The sequence below is a fragment of the Argopecten irradians genome, chromosome 12 (assembly GCF_041381155.1).
Source record: "Argopecten irradians isolate NY chromosome 12, Ai_NY, whole genome shotgun sequence".
NCBI classification, from domain to species: Eukaryota; Metazoa; Mollusca; class Bivalvia; order Pectinida; family Pectinidae; genus Argopecten; species Argopecten irradians.
In genome coordinates, this window is record NC_091145.1 from 26,322,664 (window position 1) to 26,346,195 (window position 23,532).

A 23,532-nucleotide genomic window follows, 5' to 3' on the forward strand; every position below is an offset into this window, starting at 1 on the left:
TAACTCGCGTTTGGTTTTTCTTTATTAGGTACGGAATATGGTGATTGTGACGTCAGTTATCAAGCTTGTGAAATATTTTAGTCATTCATAAATATTTTAGTCATTAATAAACAGTCAATTAAGTCGTGTCATACAATAAATTCAATATTATAATGTGGTTTTCCCAAAAGGTTAGATGAAAAATATGCAAGAAAAGAAAATGGAAAATGACCTCCAGAGTTTAGATTGATCTTACTGTACTGTTAAAAGCAATTTTAATGCTTGTGAAATATACATTTTCGTATACTTGTATTGTGAATTGAGATATTTTGACGTCGGTAAATTTTGGCGTATTTGTATTAAAAGGGAGTGATTAAATTTTGGTGCGTTTAAATTTGGTGTTTACTTGTGCTTTATAAAATTTTACACATAACTCATCTGAACGAATAATTCCGAGGATTTCCTCGCATTCAATTGTATAAAACAGCGGCCCTAACTTTGTCTATACGTATAAGTTCTCTCGACAATGAAAACCGACGTGATTGGATTTGAAGCAATATCTATGCTAGAATAACCCTTTGAGCTATCGATCTTCAATAGACATGATTAACCACATCTACTCCTCCAGTGAAGAAGGAAGTTCAGAGAATGAGGTATAATGTCACCAATAAGAAATTAAAACGCAGATTAAATACTAACTTGGGTATAGTAGACAAACTAGCCTAGCAATCCTAAATACATGTTATCACAAAAGAAAGAAAACAAAACTCGTTCATGAATGGTGTTTTTTGTGTGAAAATTAAGTCATACTTTTTAGAGAAAATGACGTGAGTTGTTTTGTGAGCGAAACTAACGTCGTTTTCTATAAAAAGTATGACGTTACGCTAACGCAAAAAGACATCACATCCACCACTGACAAATGGTATTTTGTCATTATCAAAAACAGGAGCAGACCATTTACAAATGTAGTATTTTTCTTCAGTTACAAAAGTTACTGACTTTACACCATTATCATCATTGAAAAGTTTTAGCTTCTAATTTTACTTCAAGTTAAAAAATGAAAAATAATTAATTGCATCCCGAAAAAGTTCCATGGCACTATATTCTATATGAAATGAAGTACTGACTGCGCATGCATCAAAGGCGAAGCAAATAATTTTATATTATTCTTTGTGTTAATTAGGCATATAAATACACGATTAAACACCAACTTATTGTTAAAATGATGAATATAATTTATGCTGTGTCGGCGATGGAGCATCTTTTTAAAAAACATTAGTCACAATACATACTTACGCGCAAGGGAGCTAACTCTATAATATGCAAAAACGGAATAAAACTATGCTTATCCAACTACACCAGTCTGTAATAAACTCGAAACTTTCCCAAATTTCTATTTGTGACTCAAACCGACAAGATAAACTAAAAACCATATTCAAATTGCATGCTAGTAAATGATAATACGCTGAAACACGCACAGCAAGTTGTGGCGTTGTTTATCGAAAAGCGATAAATTCTAATATTAAAAAACGAAAGTTGTGATAATGTTCAGTAATGATAGCACTAGGTAGACACTTAACATATCAAAACAGGAGATATCTACCATCTAAGTAGTAGCATCTGCCTAGTAGCTAAATGTGCACTTCATTGAAATACACAGCTACAAATACTAGGTATTTACAGCCTCGTGCTAATTGCTGAATTCTATGATAATCAAATAGATCGACCCTAAAAACCATACAAACTCTAGATATATATATCCATCAAGAGTGTCAGAGTAATTTGTCTTCTTAGCATTTAATTTTGAAATTATGTAAAGAAGATAATGATGACGAAACAACGCACGTGTGAATGGTAATATAAACCAAAAACCTAAAAAGTTCACGGAGTCCAAATTCTGAAATCTTGCAGCATGCAAAATCATGGGTCAAAATTACATTCTTGATACAACTATCCTCTGAAGTGAGATATCGTTTTGCCCATGACTCTGTTATGTTAAAACGCCCAGCGTCAGTTGGTGATGAAAGCATTGCGCAATGTATTCGTGTTTGTGTATTACTCAATCACCATGTAGATAGGTTTACGACAAGAAATATTTCACCAAAACTGGAAAGTAATCTGGTCTGCTGACTGCGTATTGGCGACAAAGTAGAATGCCACATGTAACATACCGGGTACACTGATGTCGATACGATAGTGTCTGACCGAATTCCTGATGAATTTTATGCCATATCCGGGTTTCCCTAAGTATAATTCTGTGGTGTATTTGATGACTGGCGGAAAGGCTTCTATATGACCGAGAAAAATGGCAGGACTCTCCTTTTTGGTAAAGAGCTCTCTGCATGAGGTGTAGTTAGAACAGGATGTAAAATTCACCATCAAACAGTGATCGCAGACTAACAGTTCCTATCGGGACTAAATACCAAGGATGTTCTGTACTTATGAGGTAAATACGTGTGTCACAATGCAGGAGTTTCTCTTTAACGCCCCATGGTAACCTTCAGAGTCTCACTCCCTCGATAGTGATATCATACCCCTCTCAGCTTTCAGCTTTTACCTTTCCCACTGATGTCGCGCTGTTGTCCTCTTGTGCCAAAGAAACAAATTTTACACTGAAGTTATTAACATATATCTGAAGAGGATGACTGCTTAGTCGGAACACGGGCATTTACAGACAGCATGTATTGGTAATGATATATGATCAATGTTGGCAACAAGGCCACGTGACCTACGACAACAACCACCCCCCACCCCCCGACTCACACACTTCATGTTATATTTCTGAGCTTTAAAAGCACAATTATTCAAAATAACATGTTGCAAATTACGTACGACAATATTTGGCCGGAAATGTTTATCTTTCATTCAACGATTAGATTTGATAAAGGGCGGTAGGTTTGGATATATCTTGTAATAACGAGTAAGATTTTCAAATGCATGACCATTTTCTGATAAATATTGACCTTATCAATATTGTTTTTATGAATTAAAGATTTTTGCATTTCGACTTAATTTGGTAGGACTGATGTCTGATGATTATACAGAACAATATCTTACCTATGTCATGTAAAACTTATGATAAACAGTTCATGACATTACCATTTAGACATCATTTCATTTACAAAATATCGATATTTATTGATGAACGACGCATCTGTCTTATACATTGTTTACTACCCAGATTATAGCCTATATGGCTACTGTTAGAGAGGATGGGATTATGTTGGTGAGTCCAGCCTGCTAAACGACTATGTATTTACGGTGTTATTTTATTCTTTGGCCTGAAACAATGTATGAATAGATGCATAGAGCAAAGACTTGTACTTTATTGCAAGCTTGAACAACTTCTGATCGCAAATCGTTAGCAATAAAATACTCTTTTAAAATCTGGCATCAGCAAACTTTGTTCACATCCGGATTAGTCTCGGTCACGATAAAGCTTGAACTGGGGTTTCATTAATGGCGCATTGATAACAAGACCTATTTTCATCGGATTTCTCCGCGTAAACAACTAGTTTGAAATAAAGATTATTGACATATAGAGCGATTCCCGATCAGATTAATCCTGTTTGTACTCGTATCAGGCCAGGTTTGTCTTTTTAGTGTTATTCCACTAAAGCCTTGAAGACATCTCGCCGTATGCCTCGCTCGGTCACATTACTTGGACGCTGACATCTAGCAAGTGTCTCTCGTTCCGGAAAGCAGATCACTTCCAACAGCTGTAGGAACTAGAATCCATTGTTATCTGAGTCAGTGTATTGTCGTAATGAGAGGAAAGAGCCAGAACGTGCAACAAAAGTTCAACACAGGAGGAGACAAAAGGAAAAAAAGGATTCTGTTGGGAGAAAAAAAACCTTTCACGATCATGCTTTTAGAACGACATGCTGCTACAATTAGTGCGATGCATGTGAGAATACTTAGAACACAAAGGAAGTGTGTTCAGAATGTCAAGCGCTCGCTAACAATGCGGGTTGATCGTTTCTGGTCATGATCCTTTGTCTTTGGATCAAAGAGCGTCTATTTTGGCAGTCTAATTTCATGTATGTAACTTGAGTCAGCATTTTTCACTTAAATTTGGTTTTTATTAATGTTTTCTTTGATAAATCGGGGTATGAACAGACATACACATGTTATTTCTGGTCGTATCTAGCGTTTTAGGGAACACTCGCACATCCCGAACAAGCGTTGCATCCCCTCTTTCTGAGTTAAATAATATTATTTGTTGCGATGGAACTTCCTTCAGAAATTTGTTTTGCTGTCAGCAGATTCCCTAAGCTACTACCATTATTACCACTCGGTTAACTCTGTTCTGGACTCGCACCTGTCCATTGATTTCGAACTCCACTGTTGGTACATGATAATTATTAGCCAAATTTTAGAAGAGGGTAAAGGAAATAAACACCCATTCAAATGGTAGTAAATGTTCTAGTGAAACTTTTATTTCAAGAATTTACGTAGACAAGGATAATTTTTTTCTATGTTCTATGCTGAATAGCAATTTTTATCAAGTCTTTAGATTTAACCATTTTATCACTTCGTTACCGGCGTATCGCGTCTGATGGTGCTGATTACGTCACACAAGATGTCGGCCCACACAGGAAGTCCCAAACTGAACACGGTTAGCCTTCCATTGCGCGGACATACCGACCGATCTTTCCAAGACAAGTGATGAAAACGAAAGCCGAGCGTACTTAAACATATCTGTTCATTTATATTATCATTTAAGTGCTTGGTGGTCCCATAAAGAACAGCTTTGGAAGGAACGGGTCCATTGCTCTTGATGAAATCAATTTAGTGAAAAACCTCTTAAATTATATAAAACAAAATAGGCCAAGTGCAACTGGTATTGATTTCAAGGTCGAAGGTCAAACAAAAGTAATATAGATATCTTTAGATCGTGTTTGGAAAGACAATGACATTACAATATACTTAGTGGCTCGGATGTTTTAATCAAGGGCAGGAAAAGGTCAATTTAAAACGTTAAAAGGCGTGTGTCAATGCGATGCAAATGGGTAAAACAAGTTATTAAAGATAAACATTAAAAAGAAAGCTGAAGGATAGAAAATTTGTATAAATGTGCAAAAATACAGTATAAAGCTTTTATTACAAACAATGATATACTCATACATTCCTATAATTGTTGCTGTCATTTCCTGATTTTTTTTTTATATTTGACTACATTTGGACGCAAGTGGGGGCGCAATGCATTATCCACAAAGATATTCATAACCCAAAAAAGTAAACAAAAAGCGTAAACAATATCTAAACTTTCATTATGAGTACAACATCTTTGGGTTTCACATGATCATATCAGTCGTTCCAGACTCGACGTCGTTTTATTCAGCATTGAAAATTTGGTACGATACATTCTATTTTTCTAAGATCAACTGGAGATACATGTATACTATACTGGACGGACAGTTCCCGTCCAACCCTAAATGTTCGCCGGTCTGTTTTGGTATAGTCTTGTCTTACCATGGCTGATATTCCTACATCATATTAATGCACGTGTACGGTAAGTTATCCTAGTAGCGATCAATGTACGTATCGCGAATTAACTACCACCGACAACAAACACTTTTTGTTTTACTCCTAATTGCACGCGCATTAATTCCATATCAAATATTGCCTTTCTGCACGTGCTGCACTTCCCGCGTTCTTTTTCTGTATAATACGTCAAAAGCATCGTGCACACCGTTCAATACCAGCCTGTAAATTACGGACAAGTGGTATACTTTTGGATCATGTATTATATGACCATTAGTACATTATCCACAAGATATTTTACGAAACATCTAACAGCCAGTGAAGGTTATTTTTTAAATGTCCGCAATCAGCTTCACTTGGTTGATTACGACATCAAAGTGACCATAGCATTTAATGTCGGTGAACATAACAACAGAGAGATCTACAGTGATAGTGATGTAACGCTAACACGCGCCCATGTAACCTAACTCATACGTGACGTCTTTTTATTATTTTTTCCATTTCTTTCTCCGCTTGGTGCTGTGCAGGATGATCTTGGAATATTCCCATGATGCACTACTCTCCTAGAGTTTGATGCAGGTTGACATTTACAGCGATTTATGGGAACATTTTTGTGTAAATAATCAATTTATATCCGTCAAGTTTCGCTAAGTACGCGTGCACCGAATTCTGGAGAAATCGAGAAGATGTGGGCAGTCCACGAGACTTTACGCAAAGGAAATATGAGCTTGCAGACATGCTACTTTTGTATGTCAAGCCTTTTCAAAAGACTCTGCTTTTGATATTGTACAGTACAAAACCTTTCTAAATATAATTGATTATTTTCTTTTTCGCATTAATGAAGTTTTGCGCCTTCAATGGTAATACACTCTCGAACAAAAGGTGAGTCTCGGTGAGACCATATACTATAAATCAACTGTCTTTCGTGTACGTTTTACTTTTTCGCGATTAATATTAATTTGTGAAAGCTTATTTTTGTGAATTATCAGTTATTTTGATAAAAATGAAAGATATTTCAATTTAAGCGAAAATTAATGTTTGTGAAACTGATTTGAAACTGAAATCGCGAAATATAGAAGAAAGGCGGTGTACATCACTGTCAAAAATGACATTTATGATATAAGTATAAAATGTACAAATGTAACTCCTTTCGATGTCAGTTCATATTTTGTACAGGTGCTGAAACTATGGATAGATTACAAGAGCTGAGGTAAGGGCTTTTATTGGCTTGACTTTGTTGTCAATTCCTATTATCGTAGCATCAAACAATAAAATTAACTCTTATAATGATATTGCAAGTTTTCTAGACTCTCCTGGAAGACTATTCCCGAAGCTACCATGCTTGACAAGTGCATGCCTGGACGTCATCATAGTTTAATGCAATGTTCTTTCATAATCATCAGTTTTTATCGAATAGCAACTCTTCCACTCAACGAGAACGTCTGGGTACATTTAAAATAGATCTTTTATGTACGATTAGCCAAGTGGAAAAAAGACATAAACACACACGTGATAAGATAAATGTCACATTTCGGCCAATGTATTTAACATCACAGATTATCAGAAATAAGGAGAAGCCAGCCTCCCTCGGGGACCCTAATGTCGACATGATCCATGATGTTATAGTGGCATTCGTCACGTAAAAAACGGAGTCTGTGGAATAGGATTGATGGAGGCGGACTACTGGGGCTAATTCTTGGTCACCCTGGTATTCGACAAAAAATGACCGAGAAACGAGCAATTATACGTAAATCCAACTTTTATCGTAGATCTACTAATGTCGTAGACAACAAAATCTGTCATCTACACGCAACCACGAAAAGCCAATGCAAGTTGTCATTATTCACGCAGCGTTGACAAGTAATTATTGAACTGAATTGTCTGATAGTTGTACAATTTGTGCGAGAATCAACACTGGATCATAATCGCTTCACAAATAAATAGCAAATTTATATGTTGACATATGCCAGTTATACTTACACAAGTGCAGTAATAAGTGTGATGGCTGATTTCTGCTATTGCGTTGTGTCTTCTTTCACCCCGACGGAATAAAAATCGTGCAAACATGACGATAATTAGTGGGCGACTGAAGGAAACAACGAAATGGCAGAAATCAGTCACCATAAACCAGCAATGTCAGTGTCTATATGCAGCTGTATGATATGTTCCAAACTTTGTTTTATGGTGTGATTGATTCTCGCTGTACTATATCAGCCGTGGATGTCCAGCCGACAAAGATTCATCTCTCCGTTGTAGTTCTGTTCGCTGATCGCAATTTCCCCTGAATAATTGTTTCTTATTTCACCAAGATCTTCATTAAATACATTATGAACCAGTTCTTTGCACTTCCCTATTTCAGTGACAGTTGGGTTCCCAATAAATCTTTTTTTCTATCCCATTCTCCTCTCGGAGTGTTCAACAGAAGATGGAATGTCGATCTGTAACTATACTGGAAAGTGACTCGACGAAAAGTTGTCATGTTTCCACGATACACGGAAGTATTGTGTTCTAGTGTACGTATATCTGTCAAAATGTATTCAAATTTCTGGACTGGTGTTCTTTGACTCAATGCAGTCCCTGGGGTGTCTGAAGTAATCCATACATGGGACTTAAAGGTTTGGATTGGAACAATCAGAATCCAAGATCGTTAGATTTGACTTAAATATGCATTGCTATCACATGCATGGCCAAGCTAAAGGTTAAAATACAAACCAAGATGGATCCTAGTTTTTGTTCCATCGAGTTAACTTTTTTCTTGAATCAACACAATAACTTTAGACGATTTCCAAGCATGCTTCCTGTATGTATATGGTGAATTTTGGAGACTGCGATATGCTATGGGAATGCCCATACATCCCCGATCCTCCGCGCCCACTGATGCGGAACACCTCGCCAATTTCTTCGTGTTGCCATATAGGCAGCAATCTTTTGCGTCATGGGGCCGAAAGTAGTCCAATTCCGTCTTTGCATATTACAGAGTTAGCTCCCATGCGGGTAGGTATCGATTGTTACGTCATTATTTTGTAAGCGCAATTCATGTCATTTTCTCCGAAAAGTATGACGTTACGCTCGCAAAACATGACGTCACAACCAATACCTACCCGCAAGTGCAGATTACACTGTAATATGCAAATCTGGATATCTGAGTTTAGTTTAGTAGTAAATTACCCCATTGTGAGGCATATATTTCTCGAGGCACCGTGCAGAAATAACAACGTTCATTTTCATAACTTTGAGATCAAAAACCAGAGCCTACTGCAGACGGACGAAGTTACATAAAACATAAAAAGTTAAATGAAGAGAGATAAAATATGGAATAGAACAGATGTTAAGTCGTTTGTTACGTTTGTGGGATGCAATCATTAACTTTCGTACACTCTACTGGAGATTGGTTTTACAAAGGATACTTATTATTAAGATAACAGCCTCTTACAAAGAGCAATAAATATACGGAGAACAGAAGATGTATATATACCATCGCTGAATCTTTTGTTTAAAAAATCATGTTAATTGAATCGTCAAATTAAAGTTTCAAACCACTGTTTTCTCTTCTTGGTGCTCAAATAGCAATTATATTGTTCCTTCTTTAGAAAATTTCATTTTTCTAGGTACACACTGTCAAACAATGGTTTACAAGTAAATGCAATAATGTTTTTGAAACACATACTCATGATGCAAATAAACCATCTTGATTGTATCGACTGTATACGTCTTGTACACGTAACCGCTGCCATAACTACAATTGTGGTCGTAACCATGGCAATATTTCTGCTAGGTAATGGTTAAACTTTTGAAACAATGACTGAAGAATGATTGAATAATTTTGACTGCGTCGTCAATTTCGGAGAGCAATAGGCTATTAAACTAGACTATATTAGGCCAGTGACACCACTAACCCTGTTAGAGTGTTTGACAGTGGTGACATGACGGGTCGTGACATTTCGTGACTCGAAATATGAATTTAGCAAATTGTACGAGTATAAATTGCTACTAAGCCAACCAGGAAAAGACTGCATCTTCATATTTGCTGCATACAAATGAAGACACAGAAATAATTAGAAATTGATTTTTTTTGAAATAATGACGCTATCATTTTTTTTCCGACAAAAAACAAAACAACAAAAAACTAACAATAATTGATAATGCCATGATATACAGTTGTTGTGTAAATGAACTCTTAAAGACGATTGGCCTCTCGAAAAGGACGTGACAAACGTTGGCACAGTTTCAATATCGATGGATCTTGAACGTATTGGAGGGTTTACACGTATTTCAATTTGAATTGACATTATCAAACTAAATTTTATTATTCATATTTTTGCATACCTGTTGGAAATTACCTGATTACTTAAACATTCTCAAGTCTTATTAACAAGGCACTGTTTTGATCTTTCTAGTCTTTACATGTTTCATTTGCGCAAGGTTTTGAATATATTTTAGTATATTTGTCTAGATTTAGAAAGACCGATAGTGGTAAGAATAAGAGTCGTTTGAGTTCTAATATATTTTGTTTGTTTGTTTAATTAATTAACGTCCTATTAACAGCTATGGTCATGTAAGGACGGCCTCCCGTGTATGTGGTGTGTTGCGTGTATGTTGTGCAAGATGCGTGTTTTGGGGCGGTATATTCATGTTGTGTCTTCTTGTATAGTGGAACTGTTGCCCTTTTTATAGTGCTATAGCAATGAAGCATGCCGCCGAAGACACCAAGCAACACAACCCACCCGATCACACTATACTGAAAACGGGTGAACCAGTCGTCCCACTCCCTGTATGCTGAGCGCTAAGCAGAAGCAGAAACTACAGAAACACTTTTATAGACTTTGGTGTGTCCCGGCCAGAGGACAGAACCCAAAGACTTCCTCACAGAGGCGAACGCTCAACTCAAGGCCAAAAATGAGGCGGTGCCAAGGGAGGCATTAAGATAAAGTCAGTTGGGAAGAAGAGAAAAGATTAGATCCTAAATTTAGTCGCCTCTTACGATCTTCTTGTATAGTGGAACTGTTGCCCTTTTTATAGTGCTATAGCAATGAAGCATGCCGCCGAAGACACCAAGCAACACACCCCACCCGATCACACTATACTGAAAACGGGTGAACCAGTCGTCCCACTCCCGGTATGCTGAGCGCTAAGCAGAAGCAGAAACTACAGAAACACTTTTATAGACTTTGGTGTGTCCCGGCCAGAGGACAGAACCCAAAGACTTCCTCACAGAGGCGAACGCTCAACTCAAGGCCAAAAATGAGGCGGTGCCAAGGGAGGCATTAAGATAAAGTCAGTTAGGAAGAAGAGAAAAGATAAGATCCTAAATTTAGTCGCCTCTTACGATCATGCAATAGGGGCAGCAGGTACAATTCTTACGCCCTACCTGCAGGGCTAAGTTCTAATACAAAAAGTGCAAAATTTCAACACCATTTCAATACCACCTTGTGTTGTGTTCCGGATAACGGTACAGAGCTCTGCGCCATTATTTTCCTAATTAGTCCGTTCGGGAAGGACTAAGGATATTACAGCACGACGGAGGCTGCCAGGCAGGTATACTAACTACAGTTACACATGCAAAGTCCGTGTAAAATCAATGTACTGGGATACAGACACATCTTAGTTCTCATGTATGGTTAATAAATCGAACGAGTTCTTACATCAAACCAAAGTCACAACACACACGAGATTTCAGAACACGAAACAGCGCTGCATTTATTTGCCGTTTTTAAAGGGTATCTTGTAACATAGCCTTCGAATCGCCGTGACTACAATATATAAAAAGGTCAGATCTGCAATGCAATTTTGTGACATTGCACAGTGAAACCATTGTTTCTGTTCTTAAAAAACAAAGCTTACTTAGTCCTGATATTCCAAACAATGTTTTAACAAAGACTACATTTTCCACATATACATGCACATTACTCCAATTTCCTTCCATTCTGGCATTTTCCTCTCATACACTAGAAATTACATTGTTTTTTATTATCATTTATGAAAAGGGGGCAGGGGGGTAAGAAAAAAACAGATGGGGAGGGGGGAAAGAAGTAAAGGGGGATAAGGGTATGAAGAGGGATGGTATATAAACTAATTAATAAACAATTAACATAAAGATAGAAAAGGAAAAAAAGGACAGAAAATGGATATCACTTCACAGATCTATACAACTGTATACATAGTGCAAGCATGACACATGGAAAAAAAACCTTGTGTAAATAGCTATTTCATTTAATTTAAAATATGGACAAACTGTCAGGGGTTTGCAAGTTCCACTAGTTCACTTAGTCCTGATATCACCAATGGCCGAAAAGGGCAAATAAACGTACGTATTTTAGCGAAATAATTTTAACGAAATATTGATGTTGAACCGGTTGACATCAGGAGATGAGGGAGTGTGGGAGGAGGTCACAAAAAAACGTCGTCCTCAGTAACCCAGACGACGATGCATTATTGCTGATACTGGGTTACTGAGAATAAAAAAAAAACGTGTGAAAATGATAAAACCCAGAATGAAATATAACCATCAGAGCGAAGGCGACACTGGTCAATCTGGAATGAAATAACAAGATCTTCGTTTGACAAAGAGTAACACAAGCAACAAAAATAAGTCCTGAGGATAAATAAAAGGTAGCAAGAGAAACACTGGGGACACAAAACAAATTAAAGACGCCAACGGGAAGTTTTGGGGACAGCAAACAAATGGAAGGCAACAAGAGGAACATTGGAAACAACAGAAAAATGAAAGACTTCAAAAGGTTATCAGAAGGACATATGGACTAGGAACTACGGACACGCCAAATATGGAACACGCCAAAGGAGACAAAAATGGAAAGAGGAACTACAGCGAAAATAACTTAGAAAACATAAATGATAAGAAATCATTGATATGAAAGAAAACGCATATAAACGTTTAGTATTTCTTTTCCAAAGCAAACTTTTATTGATTTTAGAGTACAGAAAACACAAACAAGTTATATATAATCATTCAAAACTATCAAACGATAAAAAAGTTAAGCAAATGATTGTTGTTTACCTGTCACCAGTTCCTTTTAATCACGGGTCACATATCTATCGTAAATGTTACATTTATATCATCTGTGAGGGTCGTCTCGTCAGGACCATATTTACTCGTACTGTCAACACAAAATATACATAACACGAATGGGGGATATCAATTTCCTGTCTGTAACACAGGATACAGGAGACAGTATCACAGACAGACACGACGACCTTTATAGGATTTGTATATATTTGGTGTTCGAAAGTCGTCAGGAAAAGTAGAGCATACCAGTTTTTGGCTCTGAGAAAGATTCTTTCAAGGCAGACAATAAATCAGGATCGGCACATAGTCTTCGTAAGCGTGGTGATGGCTTGCTTTGAGGGAAACCTGAAAAGAAATCAAGTCTACACGTCAATTATATCAAACAAGTAATACATACAGTTTCAGCTCTAAGGGCTTTCCCCACTGTTTATTTACCGCATATATTATGTGTTTTTAGTTTTTACTATTCTTTTCATTAAATATAGTTGACTATTTATTGATGGAATTGAACGTTTACGCGACAATTTATTTTCGCAATTCGATATCGCACGCGAATTAATACGCCAAGTTAATTCGCACTCGAAAATCAGTCGTTTGACAGTATTGTTGAAGGTTGTATTTTGATAACTCTTTGAATTACTTGTTGGACTGAATTTAACAGATTAAGAGGATAGCCAGGAGATAAAATCTGCAACCTCTAGATTATCTTAACCAAGGATATGTTCAACAAGGACATTGCACATTGGTTATCAGTTTGCCAACAGATTTTCATCGTAATTGGTTTTTGCTCAACAAATTTCTGAGCACGAATGTCTCTCATTAACGCTTTAGTCAAACAACGTTCTAATTGGTCGTTGTAAAATAACTTCGTGTTAACCTCTTTTCATTATCGACGTTTTAAATGACAAATAACATTGCACGAATTCCATTTTCTTTATCTCGCAAGTTGTTGTGAACTGCCATATGATAATTGCACGTTTAGCTTTGTTTATAATTTCAGAAGGTTCCCTCCCGATTTTAAACTGTATTCTAAAATGATTTGAGACATGTCCTTATAACAATCAGGGTCATTCAAGGACGGCCTCCCATGTGTGCAATGTCATGCGGTATTGCGTATTCCCCGAATTTGCTGAACACTAAGCAGGAACAGACAACAGCCACCTTTATTGATTATGACATGAGTGAAGCGGTTTGAAAAGGCAGAACAAAATCAGTTAAGAAGAAAACAAAAGATAAGATAGCAGGTTTAGTGACCTATTACGAGCATGCACTGGGGACAACAGGTACAATTCTAACGCCCCACTTGAAGGACCACTAAGGCTGTTTCAAAGCAACTTATAAAAACTAAATTGAAGAGGAGTGGATAATTAAGTCAATTCCGACTTGGACTATCAATTTGAACTCCACAACAATTTGATTTCCAATCTTTATGTCTTTTTTTTCAAACGACAAATGTCTCATAAGCCGGTAATGGTTTCGTTTTCAGTCATTGTAAACGTGGTACCGATACAAGAGTACACGTGATACCATTTTCTGGTTTGATATCGCCGTCAAAACGCTAATTACGTCATCGTTAAAGGAGTACCACGTAGTTATATCGGCGACGAGTGTAACATTACGGAAGTGAGAAAAATATCGCCTTAACAAAAATCCTTGAGTGTCTTTACGTTTTTGGTAATAATCCATCGATAGCAATCCTTATTGAGGCAAATCTTCACTGGAAAGTGTAAAGTGAATGTAAAGTGTCCAAAATGCTACGTTAATTTCCTTTGGGAAATCTTACGTTCACGATTTCTGCAGTTTATAACATCATGGAAATTCCTCCGTGCATCTTTAATGGCCAAGCTCAGATAGTAACCGGCGTCAGAAAGAGTGTACTTCTAGTGACACGTCAACTTAAATGGAAGATATCGAAATATCAAAGTGTTTTTCTGAAACTTGTCGAAGTCTATAATTTATAAATTCATGGGGTCACAGTCGAAAGCGAGAAGAAAAAACAGCTACTGAGCCTGGACAAATATTGATCTCCCTGTCTGGGCTCTGGCGTGGTGTTTTCATGCGGGATTATGTTTGTGTGAATTTGACCAAAGGGACGAACGATAATGGATCTTAACCCGGGCATGTAAGCATGCAAACTAAACACTCATGAAGCCGAGATAACATAGGCGGGTCTCTTCTTGGCTATTTCCAGAAGCAACGATCAAATCTGATCTATCTCTAGACAGCTCTTAGTGCTGTCGCGAGGGGTCAAAATGGCTGAAGCCACCGATCGACTGGTACGTCCAAACGACTCTGTTAACTTGTTAAAAATGCAGAAAGGACTGATTATATATAATTAGTATTAACAAACTTCGATAAAAGTACTGGAAACATTGATGAAAATTACATTAAAATGATCATTTGCTTATTCAGAATTGCGATTTTAATTGTGGACAAATTATATACATTTTGATGGATATAGCTGTGATACTTTGTTGATGATTCTCTACATTCATAAGTACATGTTAACAGTAACCGGATCTATATCGGAAATAACAAAAATCTGAATAATTGTACAGATCATTTGGCATTCTGATTGACAAACATCAAAGAAAGTAAATTCAGAGACGAAGAGAAACATACGTTATTTAAAAAAAATGATTATGAAAAAACTTCTAGTGCATTTATAAAGAGAGGCAGTTTTAATGGAATCCCGCTAGACTAAACATCTCAATTGTAAACACCGAGACGTAGACATAGGACAAGTAATTTGTTTACGGCGGAGCTACCATTACCTGCTATTACAAACAGTTACGTAACCAGGTAAGAGTTGGATGGTTTCCAGACTACGAAGGGAGGGGACGTTATCTACTTTATAAATGGTTCCTAATGTGATGCTGACAGATAACAGCCATTAATTAGCTATCCCCGCCGACCTATGTGCACGGTTTATGCACGTGAGTTTAACACTAGGAAGTTTACAAATACGGCAATGCACGCACATTCTCTCGGTCGTGTAATCAAGCCGGATTCAGTTTGTGGTATCACACGTTGTTCGTGATTGTTTTTTCCTTGATAATTTTACATCCCAAGGTGAAAGCCAAGATACGAATGTAGATGATTAAGAAGAAACTACGAAAATGTTAGACAGGAATGTTTGAGAGAAGTTTCTATGCTGCAAGCGATTTTTCTATTAAACAAAAACTACATGGACGGTTATTCGTACTACATACTTGTTCTAGATCTTCTAATATATAAAACATGATATGTTTCTCACGTTTTACCTTCAACTATGAAAAAATAGCAGATATTTAATATCTGATTAATATCTACTGATAAATCTATTTTATCCATTACTAGGCAGTTAAATAAATCTACGATCACGCAAAATCTGTGATATTCAAGCTTACAACAGCAAATTAAGTAAGATTTAAATAAAGGCATACCACGTGGTGTGGGAGATTTAGTGTGTCCTTCCACTCTGGCAACACTTGTCACAGAAACAGGGAACCAAGTAGATTATGTGTGACATGTGAACAGCGTAGGTTGCGGATGCAGACCTTTCACTCATCCAGAAATGCAAATTTGAACTTCGAGTCTTCACACTTGTCACGTTTCTCACACAACTTAGGTGAATGTCGTTTCTTTTTGGTTTAGTGGTGACAGACAATCAAGGAAAACAGCCGATAACAAAGATCATGTAGTAACAAGTATTTTAATCTAGGACAAGCCGTTCCGTCATAGTTCGAGAACCCCTGTCACTAGGTACTTAGTACAGTAACAGATGGTTTCTTTTCGTTTGGAATGAACGCTCGTGACGGTCTCATGATGACCTGGGTACGTATCGTCGAAGACGGATGCTTCCGGGACATCGGATACTCCCACGCGCGCGCGTGCGGATACAGTGTACCCTCACATACATCTACATGCGGAAAAAAATGTTTACACATCTGGTACATTCGTATTTCATTAATCAAAACATTATATGCAAGATAATGCACATAGAAATGTTAGGGAGGCATTTTGAAACAAAAAATCTCGTTATGTAGGTGGGTATAGCCATCTTCTCACATTCCAAAGTCTTTACGTATCTTCAGAATGATTTTTTTCTACTTCAAATTTAACGGCTTATTCATATCTTATTCACATCGAATGTTTTATATAGGCCGTAACTGTTTCACCCCATAAACCTAACCCACACATATATATTTCTTACTTAATCACTCGTGTAAGCCCACGGTGCAGGTCCCGAGAATTTCCGGATATATTATACCGTCAAACTGTAGACTAATAGCGACCATGTGCTGCTATAATAAAGAAGATGGAGTATGGATGATAATTCAGAAAAATAAATAAAAATATTTCCAAGACTTTCACAACACTGGAAATAATAAGAAGATGCAACCGGAGAGCCATTTCAAAATGATGTGGAAAAATTCTGAAAACCCAATTTACGGGCGGTATAATTTATAATCATTGTCTATATTTCAATGAAGGATCTTGTTAAGATTGGCCAGCAGACATCAAAAACGAAAGTCTGTTGAGTAACATTTTTAAAGATTCATTAAGATAATATTCGCAAAACTATCTACTGTTTTGTTGACGATCCATATCATTTCCCTTTTTTGCTTTTTTATCTAAAATGAATTTTGTGTTTCTCATAATTAATCTTAATGAAAACAACTGAAATATCAAACTCGCAAGATTACAAGTGACAGTACATCCCTGTCAATTAATATCAAAGTCAGACAACTGTATATTATGATTATAATGAAACTGCGTATGTTCTTCACACATTGGCATTCACCCAAAACTCAAAGAAATACTCATAACAAGAAAATTAAGTGAATTATGAAATGATTTGAGACAGAAAAGAAAAAAGTGTAAAATTACGCACTTTCACGTGGAGGCGTCACATGACGCTTCAGAACCACCTGACTGCGCACGTGCCGGCAAACGCGAGCAGACGACAGCTGCACCTGCAGCATCAGACGACAGATTTGTTCGAAAACAAGTGGTTGCTTATTGATGGTAATAGGACTAGATCCTCCCTATTTCAAGTATGATATCAGATTTGAGCTCTATCGGCGGCATCTTAAACACCTACTAGTTTCTCCTCTCCGAAGCGATACTGCTGGGAATTTGCCTATAACATGGAATATGGACAAAATTTATTGGCAGATTCATATGAAAGTTACTGTTGCCAAAACCATTCTAAAATGCGGTCAGTGGTGCTTGTTACGTTTTCAAAACACTATCATAATATTATACAATTTTACAAATCATTTTAGACATCGAGTTCTCGTTCATATTTTAGAAACTGTAGCAGTCATTGAACGAAATTGATTGAAATGCGACAACCCAAATCAAAGCTATTAATCGCTTTGCGTTGCACATAATGCGCATGATCAGCGCATTCTAGGGATTGCATTTTAGATGTGTAATCCATGAAGTTCAACATTTATATGGCCTGGTTTCATTAGTTTGATATCAAATTGAAGAAATTGCGTTCCACATACAATGATCATGTTGGTGAATACTTTAAACAGCACACGGATATCTCAGGGAGCACTAAGTTGTTTATGAGTTCCATCTCTGTCGTTATATTTATGTTTATTCAAGACTTAAGAAATTGGGACTTCCCACTTTGGAATACAGACGTTTAAGGAACGATGTGATCGAAGTCTATAAAATTCTGAATGGAATAGATAAACTAGATAAAGACAAGTTATTTACAATGTCTTCAGCTAGTACTAGAGGTAATAGCATAAAACTCTTTAAGAAACAGAGCAGGACTAAAGTCACACAAAGTATATTTAGTCAGCGAGTGGTAGATTCGTGGAACTCCCTTCCAAACTTCGTAGTAGAAGCCCCTACTCTAAACTCGTTTAAAAATCGACTGAACACTCACTAGAATTCAGTACCATGCAAGTTTTACCCCAGTTTTTATATGGCACAACCGGACAACAATCTAGTAAATGAACAAAACGCGCCACAACTAGCTGGAACCAGCTAACTATGGTGTCTAAGAAGAGGTAACAGGTAAGAGGTAACAGGTATATCAAACTCTGGAATAAAGTCGTAGTAAATTGCATTTCAGGAGAGAAAAAAAACCCTGACCAATCACATGCCTACAGAGTCTTCCTTATGAAGATTATGTAAAGTGCGACACCCACTTCAATACCATACAGCCAACCAAAATGTACCGTGATGCAATTCTTATTTAGATCAAAGGACCAAAGTACCTGTCCCATCTGCTGTCCCATACATTGCCTTTGGCTGATGATGAGCTCTGGAATATCGAGGATGGTACATTGTATATCACATTTCATGTAACCTTTGGGAACACTTTCAGTATCTACAAAACATGTACATCTATTAAATACAGAAGACTGACGTCGGGTGATCGGAATTCTCAAAAACTGATCATGCAAATATTAGCCAGATTTATTATCGCTGAATTTGCTCTCCGTGTGGTTGCACGAGAAAACAGTTGCCAGAAATTCTACCAATAGCATCGTACTTATTGTACTCAATTATGACTCTCTAAAATAAGTGCACAGCATCTAACGGGCATGTGTTGTGTAAAAATGATCTTACAGGGATAAGAACTCCATTTGAAAGACATTCTTTCTCAGATTCGGACACACCCCTACCAAAGAGACACACCCAGATGTACGTACTTTCTTGACATGTTTAGTTTATTTGTTCTTCATACGTGTGTATCAGACATGATAGTTATACAGTTGTTACTGGTAAAAGTTACTTCAATCAGGGGTCGATTTTATGAGCAATGAGTCCAACAGGGCCCCTATAGCTAGTCACGTAGCACTCTAAGCGAGATAACTCTCGAATGAAATGAGCATTATTCGGTTCTCGACATTATATACCCCCACCGTCGTTAAAAATGCGTTTCCCCAAAAACATTACCTAGATACCTTTCTAAAAAGAAATGGCAATCAAATAGTTCGGTCCGAAAGTTTTACAGTTTTTTCATACTCACGAATCATGAAGATCTTTTAATATGTTTATGCATTCGGAAAAGTTTACAGTGCATAGGTTTTAATGTTAAAAGTACAAAGATCTGAAAATGGTTTTAGGTAGTACTGTCAAAATTCAATATAGAAATCTAGCATTGAAATGAGTACATACGGTCAGACCATGAGCTTAAGTGTGGTCTACAATTTATCAACTTTTCACATTGTTATTAGTAATTGTAAAGTGATTTCTGCAGGTATGTTCCCATAAATAAGGCACAATAACACAAGAATTCTGCAGTGCGTAAATTCTGTGTTGCATATATATATATATATGTAGATATAACTAACGTTTATATGGCATCATACAGAGAATTGGATGTTTTGCCAAAGCTTATTAATCAAACTTTATGATTTTCAATAGAATACTGAAGAAAAAATAACTTGTCCAAATGTTCGACCACTTATAACACATATGAAATCTATCTTTATTCCAATGGCGCCATGACGTCTTTCAGTCGGTTAGCACTGACAGAAATATAATTTCGTTATGTCTTATTGATAAATCGCACTTATATTGTGTCTCTTGGAAACGCTGTGTGTAGTTGATATAACTAACACACGTTATTTTGTAATTTTCATGGGCTGCTATCGCACCAGAGCCCAGCTGTTGTTCAAAGATTAATAAAACCAATTACATTTAAAAAAAATAATTTCTTCTAATACCAACTTTACAAAACTTTCAGATTCGTAAGATTTGAGAGAAGATATAAAAACTTGATTTGCAGCAAATCAGAAATGAAAATTTCACTAATAAATTGATTAAACCTTTTGAACAACCGGACCCAGATATTTTCGTCATCTCAATCCGACAACAGGACCGTAATGAATTCATTATTAAGGATAGGCTTTTAAGGTATTCTATCATTCTAAATGAATCTCGATCTGGTTAATGTTCTTGAACTCCCTGGTTTTTTTCTTTATATTGATGTTTTTGTTTAGTCTAGCTTTCGTTTCAGTTGTCCAAATCAAAAACTGAAGCCATCAGTACTATAGATGATTCTAAGACGATGAAAACGTAAAGCTAACTTAGGTTTAGTAATAATATAGTTCTATAAACTACTTAGTGTGAGTAATACATTGCAGTTGTTCATCAGTGTATTCAGCCCTGTTATCACATTAAAAATAAAACACTTTTTATATCCTTCACATTATTTTATTCAACAGGAATGTAAAAAGATCAAAGAATTGAATAAGTTATATAACAATGACAAAATCACAACACTCGTGTCAACACTCGTGTTATCAATCATAGTCCACTCAGAATCACACACCAAAATCACACTGGAACACAGAAACTCTAATAGAGTTATCTCCCCTGTCACACTAGTCCGTTAATGCCTATATTATAATATAGGCAAGTTAAGCCTATATTATAATATAGGCAAGTTAAGCGGACTACTGTCACACTCATCAATCACAAGGAATTGTTACTATCTAACAAACTCCATTTAAAAATTTCTTTTACTTTTCCCTGATGGGAAAAATAGGAAAAAAAATACAAAGATATATTGTAGCTTTCATCTTTCAAGATTAGCGCAAAAATAGAGAGAAAAAACTACATAAACCCACCAAAGAAATTAATACAAATTACCTTTTTATAATTAATCAGGAATAGTTTGCTGTCGTGATTTGGGAACCCACACCTTTTAAATCTAATTGTGCTAACTACATTTGTGTGCAAATTAAAACTAAAACTGTGTGAAACTGGGGTTAATTAATGGTATAGGGGCACACGTACTGTGGCACATGTACTCTTCACTCAGCAACTGGCAATACACACACAATCAACAAAACCAAAATCAGAGAGACAACAACACAAAAAGCTCCATATAATTCAAACAAACACACTGAAGTACAATAACAATGAATACAATAATTTAACAAAAAATGGAATGTAACTGAAACACAACCATCAAATATGTGAAACATTAATCATTTGTAAAATAAGAAACAACATTGACTGTTTGTTGTAATAATCCTTAGCACTTTATTGATCTGGGGAGGAGAAATTCTTAACAAATGAAGTATTTGCATTCTCCATAGACTGTATCTAAGTATGTAAAGGGGCATAATTCGATAATAGATCAGAATAAGAATAAACATAAGAAAAAAAGCTTCAATTAAAAAAAATCGTTTTAGGACTTATCTTGTATACTTATATATAAATCATTAAGTTTTAAAACTATACAAGGCATGTCCAGGTTCAATTCCTTATATTTCACTAGACCCCGAACCTACATGTAAAAATAAAATAGTGAAATACAGTTACCCTTTTTTTCTTCATGGCTTCATTACATAAATATTAGTTTTAGAATAAACATTGTACAAACATATCTAAAAGAAACTGTGTGCCATAAAACACTCTTAAATACATGTATTTAAAATTCATGCTTGATATTGAAGAAGTTGATTTCAATCAAGTTTAATCGAATTAAAAATATTAATGTCATAGTTCACAGAAAAATAGCCCCTTCATTTAGAACTTCTAACATAAGATCAAATAACCCCTTCATTTTACATTTGTTCAAATACATGTAACCCCTTCATTCAACCTTAAATTGTAGCTAAATAGCTTGGGGAAAAAAGTTCCCATCTTTGGAATGTTTCATTGGCCAACCCTTTGGCACATTCACAACCTATTCATAGACCTGAGACAAAAGACATTTATATTCACAAGTAATTCCAAAAACTACACGTAATGTATAGTACAATAAATGCCATCTGTATGTGCATGGCTACAGAAAACCCACTGGTATCCCAGGTATCTCACAAAACTTGGTCCAAATTACACAAAATAATGCAGGTTTGGGTTTTATTAGTTCAATGTCCTATTAACAGCCAGGGTCATGTAAGGACATGCTAGGTTTGTTGGTGGAGGAAAACCGGAGAACCCGGAGAAAAAACCACCAACCAGCAGTCAGTACCTGGCAACTGCCCCATATGGGATTCGAACTCGCAACCCAGAGGTGGAGGGCTTGTGGTTTTATGTTTTGATAGTAAACCCAGACTCTAAAGGAGACCAAAGAGAAATAGCAAAATGTCCTTTATATAAAGGTGTCCTTTACAGCAGGTTTAACTGTATAAAAGACAACATTGTTGTAATTTGTTACAAGTTCCTGTGAGTACTAATGCATTAACCTGTCAACAAAGACCAACTAGGAGACAAAGAAAAAATTGTCTTTATAGCCAGATGGTGTTTATACACAGGTCAACTTGTACAGTAATTGACCAATTGTGACCTGAGGGAGTAATGGCCTTGTAGATCATTGATATTATACAGAGATTGTTTGCTAAGGCAAATTTTACTGTACGGTGTTTTAGTGTAGACTGTTGGACAACAGAATCTGAAGCTGTTGGTATTAACCTGATTTCTTTGTGGGTTGTAGTTGTTCCGTCTTCATGGTTTTGAGTCGTAACTCATTCATAATCTTCGAAGTTTCCATGGCGGCTTCCATATCTCCAGATTGTTGTTGTGCTTGTTGTAGATATAGCCAGAATGGCATCATACTGGGCTGAAGTTCTGTACCCTGTCAATATGTACAACATACAATAGAATGGCATCATACTGGGCTGAAGTTCTGTACCCTGTCAATAAGTACAACATACAATAGAATGGCATCATACTGGGCTGAAGTTCTGTACCCTGTCAATAAGTACAACATACAATAGAATGGCATCATACTGGGCTGAAGTTCTGTACCCTGTCAATAAGTACAACATACAATAGAATGACATCATACTGGGCTGAAGTTCTGTACCCTGTCAATAAGTACAACATACAATAGAATGGCATCATACTGGGCTGAAGTTCTGTACCCTGTCAATAAGTACAACATACAATAGAATGACATCATACTGGGCTGAAGTTCTGTACCCTGTCAATAAGTACAACATACAATAGAATGGCATCATACTGGGCTGAAGTTCTGTACCCTGTCAATAAGTACAACATACAATAGAATGCATCATACTGGCTGAGTTCTGTACCCTGTCAATAAGTACAACAATAGGCATCATACTGGG

The 23,532-nt window shown here is 36.4% G+C and overlaps 1 protein-coding gene across 1 annotated transcript in view; it reads right to left on the minus strand.

Annotated features, from left to right (window-relative positions):
- Window positions 1–20,877: 20,877 nt before the first annotated feature.
- Window positions 20,878–23,532, minus strand: part of LOC138336680 (uncharacterized) — a 44,368-nt gene continuing 41,713 nt past the window's right edge. Inside the window, 1 exon segment of the mRNA XM_069286216.1 lies at window positions 20,878–23,036. Coding sequence (XP_069142317.1) covers window positions 22,869–23,036 — 168 coding nt within the window. The 3' untranslated portion in view covers window positions 20,878–22,868.